Genomic DNA, 7,575 nt, shown 5'->3' on the forward strand with positions numbered 1-7,575 from the left:
GTGTCTCCGTGTCTCTGTGTCTCAGTGTCTCCGTGTCTCCGTGTCTCCGTGTCTCTGTGTCTCCGTGTCTCAGTGTCTCAGTGTCTCAGTGTCTCCGTGTCTCCGTGTCTCAGTGTCTCTGTGTCTCCGTGTCTCCGTGTCTCTGTGTCTCAGTGTCTCCGTGTCTCCGTGTCTCCGTGTCTCAGTGTCTCTGTGTCTCCGTGTCTCTGTGTCTCAGTGTCTCCGTGTCTCCATGTCTCCGTGTCTCTGTGTCTCCGTGTCTCAGTGTCTCCGTGTCTCTGTGTCTCTGTGTCTCAGTGTCTCCGTGTCTCAGTGTCTCAGTGTCTCCGTGTCTCTGTGTCTCTGTGTCTCAGTGTCTCCGTGTCTCAGTGTCTCCGTGTCTCTGTGTCTCAGTGTCTCAGTGTCTCCGTGTCTCAGTGTCTCCGTGTCTCTGTGTCTCAGTGTCTCTCTCACACACACACGTCCCTGTTTGTCCTCCCCATGTCCGATTACTCATCATCGATCGCAAATTGTTCGCCTTCCTCTCCCCTGGGGGGTGATGCTCAGAGGAAGTAGTCAGGGGGCGGGGAAGGTGGGTTGCCTGCGCGGGGGGGGCGGCGGTGGGGGGGCGTCTCCGTGGCTGGTGGCGAGGAGCTTCTCGTAGCGAGCCTTGTAGGCGTCCCTCTCCCTCAGCACTCGAGTCAGCTCACACTGTAACTGATCCAGCTGAGGAGGAGAGGGGGGGGGGGGGGGGGGAGAGGTGTTGGATGGGTTTGCCTCATGCCATGTCACCAGGTGAACGAGTCGGGAGGGGGGGGGGGGGCGTACCTGCTGCGTGAGCACGTGTTTCTCCGACTCCAGCGCGTGGCGGTGCTGCAGGCGCTTGTAGCGGCAGGACTGCGCGTAGCCGCGGTTCTTCAGCGTGCGGCGCTTCTGCTTCAGCCGCACCACCTCGTCCTTGCTGACGCCGCGCAGGTGACGGTTGAGCTCGCGCACCGACAGGCTCACCAGCTGCTCGTCAGAGAAGCGGTCGCCGCCCCCGCACTGCCGAGCAGACACGGCCCGTGTAAATGGGATGGTGGGAGATGGTACACCCCCCCCATTCCAGTGGAGACAGTGTGATAAAGAACCCCCCCCCCTGTATTTCTATTAGGGAAAACACCTAATAAACCCTCCAGGGGGGCTTCTGGTGGGGGGGATGCTCTGGTCCTTTAATCCAGAGACAACAGGACGCACTGTCCCTCCGCCCTAGAAGACGGTGGACACCACATGTCCATAATCTGTGTAATCTGACTAAGTGTGAGTGACAGTTATCAGGATTACACACAGCAATAATAGCAGATATTATTGTAATGAGCTCACGCTGTGCTCCACATGGACCAGAACCCGACCACCAAGTCTGTGGGCCGCGTCAGATCAGGTTCAAAGACGGGCCACGATGCCCCCCCCCCCCCCCCCCCGTTTAATAAATCATCAGCATGTTCTTTTGACAAATGTTTTTTAATCAAGCTTTAACCCTCAAAGACTCAGAGAGCGATCCCTCAAGAGACTTCAGATGGACACGGACATTAATAACCAACCCCCCCCCCCCGAGCGCGTACCTGATTGATCTGAGGGTGGTGGTGGTGGTGGTGGTGATGCATGGGGTGGTGCGGGTGGTGATGGTGATGTTGGTGGTGATGAAGGCGTCCCTGGGGGCTGAGGGCTTGTGGGTAAGCGGCGGAGGCGCCGGCGTTGGGAGCGCCGGACGGGAGGAAGACGAGCGGCCGGTGGCACATGTCGGTCCCTTTGGGGCAGGAGATGTCGGCGCCGCTGTCGCTGCTGGAGTCTCCCAGGTTGCTGCTCGAACTCTGGGAAAGACCTGGGAACTGTAGAGGGGGGGGGGGGGCGGGGGGGTGATGAAGAGGAAGCAGAGAAGATGCACTCCGTGTGAAGGTGAAGAAGCGGTCGTCTCACCTGGGAGCTGACGGCCGCTGCGGCCGAGTTTAGCAGCGCCTCCACGGCGTCCTCGCAGCCCAGGAAGCCGTTGACCGGCCCCCTCTCCCTGTCGCCCCCCCGCTCCGGCTCTCCTCCCAGGGCCCCCAGCAGGTTGGCGGGCCCCGCCACCTCGCCACCGAACTGCTGCTGCAGCGCCGCCAGCCAGATGAGGTCCTCCAGCGAGGCCGGGGCGGCCCCCGGGGGCCCCGCGTGGGCCGGGCTGCCCCCCGCGTTGCCCTGGGAGCCGGAGCTGATGCCCGAGGTGAAGCTGTTGGAGATGGATAGCGGAAAGGAGATGGAGGAGGACGAGGAGGAGCCCGAGGGCGGCGGGTGGGCGTCGCTGAGCGTGGGCGAGGGCGGCAGCGAGTCGTAGGGGCTGGAGCTCAGGCTGGAGTCCGGCGGGGGCTGGCCGGTATACGGCGAGCTGGAGGGGTCGGGGGCGAGGCCGGATTTGGGGTAGACGCCCGGAGGAGTGTCCGGTTTCACCTCGAACTTCAGGAGGTCAAAGTCGTTGAGGTACTCCATGGCGAGGGGGCTGGGGGGGAGGGAGGGCATGGGGAGGGGGGGCGAGGACATGGCGTTTTGATGGATTTCTTCCCGTGAGTCGGATCGTGGTCGAGACGTCGGCCTCGGCGCCGCTCAAAGGCAACAGGAAGTGTCCTCTGCGTCCTTGTCTGGTTGTCTGGTCCTGAGGTGAAGACAGAAGGACGTGGACGTATTGATCTGTCCGTTATTCTAAAGCTTCTGTTGTTTCACCCCTAACCGTTAAAAAGGGTTAATAAGCTAAAAGCAAAGAGTTCTTTAACCATTTAGCATTAATATTACCCACAATGCAATGCAATGCATGTGATGTGTTTAATTCCCCTTTAGTCATTCACTAATGCCCCGTAGGGCCAAATTCAACCCAATAACGTCTATTATCATATGAATGTAATAATAATTTATCATGTATTAAATGCGTCATCAAAGCATGAAAGATGTTCTAATTGATTGATGCAATCTGCTGGTTGATTAAGTCTTTAGTTTTATTAGGTTTCAATTAAGAAAGGTTCTATGTTTTTTGATCGATTTCCTTTTTTTTTTTTCCAATCTGTTACCTGCATTTTTACCTGTTTAATAAAGGTTCGACAAAAAGATTACAATAAGTTACTGAAGGATAAGCAAATCATTTCTGAAGCATTAATAAAGCTGTTAAATGCATAATTAAGCTTCATCATAAAGGGGTGCCATATTTTAATCAATAACGTTTGTTGATTAAGATGAAGTTATTATATTTAAAATACATCTCAGTAGACGAAACAGGCCGTGTTCATCGTGAAGTTAGACGGAGAGTGAGTTACATTAAGACTAATCTGCCCCCCCCCCCACACACACACACACATTAAGGACTATAAATGCACACCTTCTTAAGTTTGTGACTCTTTTGGATGAAACCAGAACTACTGGAGATCACTAAACTTTAACAAAGAATCGTCATCATTTGAGATAAAACAATCAAAACAGAAGCGAAGCAGCATCTAAATAAGATATAAGTCTCATCTTTGGTGTTTGGATTCATCTCCATGTAGCAGCGATTCCATCTCACACACAACAGATATAAATCTTCTAGAAGGATCTGCCTCGCGCACACAAAAACCGCCCGGAGCGCCAGAATTCTGACGCGAGTAAAAGATCCGACCTGAGACTCCAGAAGCTGCTGGTGAACGTCTCTGCAGCAGAACAGTTAGAAGGAACGTCTGCTCCAAAAGGCCCCGTCGACTCGGCTCATTAGTCCCCCCACCCCCCCCTCGCTCGGGACGGGCCGGGAGAGTCGGCGCTCCGGTGGAGGCCTCGGTGCGGGTTTGGACCGGAGCTAAAAAAACCTCAAATAACCTTGACAGCAACACACACACAAACACACACACACACACACACACACCAGAGAGAGCAAAGCGTGTACTAGCAGTTCTACAGGAGGGGTTCTTACCGTGGGTCATAGAGATGAAGTTCTCCACATCTCTGCCACCACACACACACACACACACAAATAATCAACTGACCGGCTGCACTCACACGTTGGGAGTGAAGAGGAAACCGTGTGTGTGTGTGTGTGTGTGTGTGTGTGTGTGTGTGCTCGCTGTCACTGGGTGCCACTGCCCCCTTTCTTTCTGTCCCCTCTGCTGCAAATCCCCGTGTAACAACCCCCCCCCTCCTCTCCCCCCTCCCTCTTTGTCTCTCTTAACAACAGTTGAACATTTTTCAGCCATAATTTAATCTGGAATATTAAAAAGGCTTTTTTTTACAACTTGGCATCGAATCCCAAAAAAGTAGCGATGCTCTTATTGTGAAGGGAAAGCCCCTCCCTCAGCTAAGCGAGGGGGGTGAGTCACATCATTGATCACTTTGTACCCTAAAATCACAAAGCCGCCAAAGGTCAGGAGGTCGTACGTGATGATGATGTCACAATGGCAGTAACCTGAGTGTTTGTGTTCATAAAGAGTTTAGAACCCTTCCGGATTTATTTGCACTAACACACAGGAAACTATACAGATGTTTATTGGTGCTTTATATATACATCATTCATTGTATTGACACATGTACTGCGTGTACTATGTGTTGATAAAGCACAACATATTTTGACTTTTCTTTCCAAAACTTTTTACCATATTTATTTTGACTTTTTCATTCATGACGTTTTTAAACCTAATATTTGTTTACTTTTCTTTCCATGACATTATTTGACTATTTTATTTGAATTCCTTTTGACTTTTCTTTTCAAAAAAACTTTGACATATTTTTGTTTTTTTCATGACATTTTCTTTTTCCAAATGCTTTTTCTGTGATATTTTTCAACCTGACATATTTTGACTTTTTTTCAAAACATCTTTTTGAAATAATATTGTTTAGGCTTTTTTATCCATGACGTTTTTAAACCTAATATTTGTTTACCTTTTTTTCCATTACATTATTTGACCAAATTCTTTGACTTTTATTTTTAAAAACATGTTGACACATTTTTTCATGACATTTTTTTTTCCAAAACATTTTTGACCAAATTTATTTTGACTTTTTTTTCCAAAACGTTTTTTGACCCAATTTAATTTCTTTTTTTCAAACATCTTTTGACCAAATTTATTTTGTCTTTTTTCAAAACATTTTTTTTTACATAATATTGTTTAGGCTTTTTTATCTATTACGTTTTTAAACCAAATATTTGTTTACTTTTCTTTCCACGACATTCTTTGACCAAATTCTTTTTGACGTTTCTTTTCATGACATTTTCTTTTTCCAAATATTTTTTCCGTGATATTTCTCAACCTAACATATTTTTACTTTTCTTTCCCAAACACTTTTGAACAAATTTATTTTGACTTTTTTTTCCAAAACGTTTTTTGACCAAATTTAATTTGTCTTTTTTCAAAACACTTTTTGAAATAATATTGTTTAGGCTTTTTTATGCATGACTTTTTTTTACCTAATATTTGTTTATCTTTCCATGCCATTATTTGACCAAATTCTTTTTGACTTTTTAACGTTTTTTCATGACATTTCTTTACCCAATTTTTTTTCCGTGCTATTTTTTTGACTTTTTAAAAACCTGCCGTTGTACTGACAGCTAGCCCCTCATTTCTGGTTCTGGTTCTCTCGGGCCTTCCTTCCCTCCAGTGGGTGCAGCAATGCATTGTGGGTCTCTAGCAGTGTGGAGTCTCTGCTACATTACTCCTGCTCTCTAGGTTGCTAGTTTGTACGTTTTCTGCGTTCTCACCTCGTTGTGTTCTGACAGAAGCCTGAACAGGGAGCACTTTACACTCACAGCACTTTATAGTTTGCCCTTGCCGAAGAAATGGTATTTTCTGGACTCTTGTTGTTCTGGGTCCGAACCCATGATGGAAAGCACTTAAAAGATGAAAGCTAAATGTAATGTTGCTGCATCAGGATGCCGCGTAATAATTACTTCATTCTGCTCTCTGAGATGGAATCTCAGAGTGAGGCGCTGACGCAGAAGCATAAGAGGAAGATGCAGGAGGCTGTAAGCGTCTCCTCAGTTAAAGATATACCTTTATTCAGCAGCTTAAGATGAATCAAACATATACAATAAAAAAGTAAAATATATATACTCTATACATATATGTAGATACTGTAAATATTTACTCAACCAACATACAGATCTATATAGATGCTTTTAATATGCACTCATGTGTCTGGCAGTGTGGTCGATGTGAGAGGCGTGAATCTGACGGCTGTCATAACGCTTCCCCCCCCTCCCCGTTTTAACCGCTCTATCCGTTCATCGTTTGTGTGTCCGGGGGGGAAGCTTAACCACTAAACCAACAGGGCCTCCGTGAGGGACAAAGGGGGGGGGGGGGGGGGGGGGGGGGCACACAGGGACTTACCTCATGCTCCATGACCAACACACCCCAGGCTTCGTCGTATGCTTCTCTCTCACACCCCCCCCCCCCCCCTTCCCCAGATACGTGACATACATACTTCACTTCCTGTTAAGTTTTGGGGTTCTCCACCCCCAGTAGTGACACCTTTACCTCTGAGGTTTTATTCCATCTGTCAAAATTCCATTTGTAATGTGGCAGGCGGCAACCTCCGGTTCTTCAAAGTGAGGTCAAAGCTTCATGAGTTAAAGCTGCACTCTATGTAGTGACCAGCAGGGGGCGGCTCCTCTGCTCCCATAGACGTCTATGAGGAAATGACTCTACTTCTGTGTAGTGACCAGCAGGGGGCGACTCCTCTGTTCCCATAGACGTCTATGAGGAAATGACTCTACTTCTGTGTAGTGACCAGCAGGGGGCGACTCCTCTGCTCCCATAGACGTCTATGAGGAAATGACTCTACTTCTATGTAGTGACCAGCAGGGGGGACTCCTCTGCTCCCATAGACGTCTATGAGGAAATGACTCTACTTCTGTGTAGTGACCAGCAGGGGGCGACTCCTCTGCTCCCATAGACGTCTATGAGGAAATGACTCTACTTCTGTGTAGTGACCAGCAGGGGGCGACTCCTCTGCTCCCATAGACATTTATGAGGAAATGACTCTACTTCTGTGTAGTGACCAGCAGGGGGCGACTCCTCTGCTCCCATAGACGTCTATGAGGAAATGACTCTACTTCTGTGTAGTGACCAGCAGGGGGCGACTCCTCTGGTCCCATAGACGTCAATGAGGAAATGACTCTACTTCTATGTAGTGACCAGCAGGGGGGACTCCTCTGCTCCCATAGACGTCTATGAGGAAATGACTCTACTTCTATGTAGTGACCAGCAGGGGCGACTCCTCTGCTCCCATAGACGTCTATGAGGAAATGACTCTACTTCTGTGTAGTGACCAGCAGGGGGCGGCTCCTCTGCTCCCATAGACGTCTATGAGGAAATGACTCTACTTCTGTGTAGTGACCAGCAGGGGGCGACTCCTCTGTTCCCATAGACGTCTATGAGGAAATGACTCTACTTCTGTGTAGTGACCAGCAGGGGGCGACTCCTCTGCTCCCATAGACGTCTATGAGGAAATGACTCTACTTCTATGTAGTGACCAGCAGGGGGGACTCCTCTGCTCCCATAGACGTCTATGAGGAAATGACTCTACTTCTGTGTAGTGACCAGCAGGGGGCGACTCCTCTGCTCCCATAGACGT

The 7,575-nt window shown here is 48.9% G+C and overlaps 1 protein-coding gene across 1 annotated transcript; it reads right to left on the bottom strand.

The window, feature by feature from the left end:
• Positions 1-555: 555 nt before the first annotated feature.
• nrl (neural retina leucine zipper) lies at positions 556-2,774 on the bottom strand. Its single transcript, XM_037469688.2, has 4 exons — positions 1,936-2,774; positions 1,581-1,847; positions 808-1,023; positions 556-705 (listed from the first exon to the last, which is right to left on the bottom strand). Exons 1-4 carry the CDS (start codon positions 2,530-2,532, stop codon positions 556-558), a joined length of 1,230 nt encoding a protein of 409 aa, XP_037325585.2. The 5' UTR covers positions 2,533-2,774.
• Positions 2,775-7,575: the final 4,801 nt, after the last annotated feature.

This window comes from Pungitius pungitius, chromosome 7 (assembly GCF_949316345.1).
Source record: "Pungitius pungitius chromosome 7, fPunPun2.1, whole genome shotgun sequence".
Lineage (NCBI taxonomy): Eukaryota > Metazoa > Chordata > Actinopteri > Perciformes > Gasterosteidae > Pungitius > Pungitius pungitius.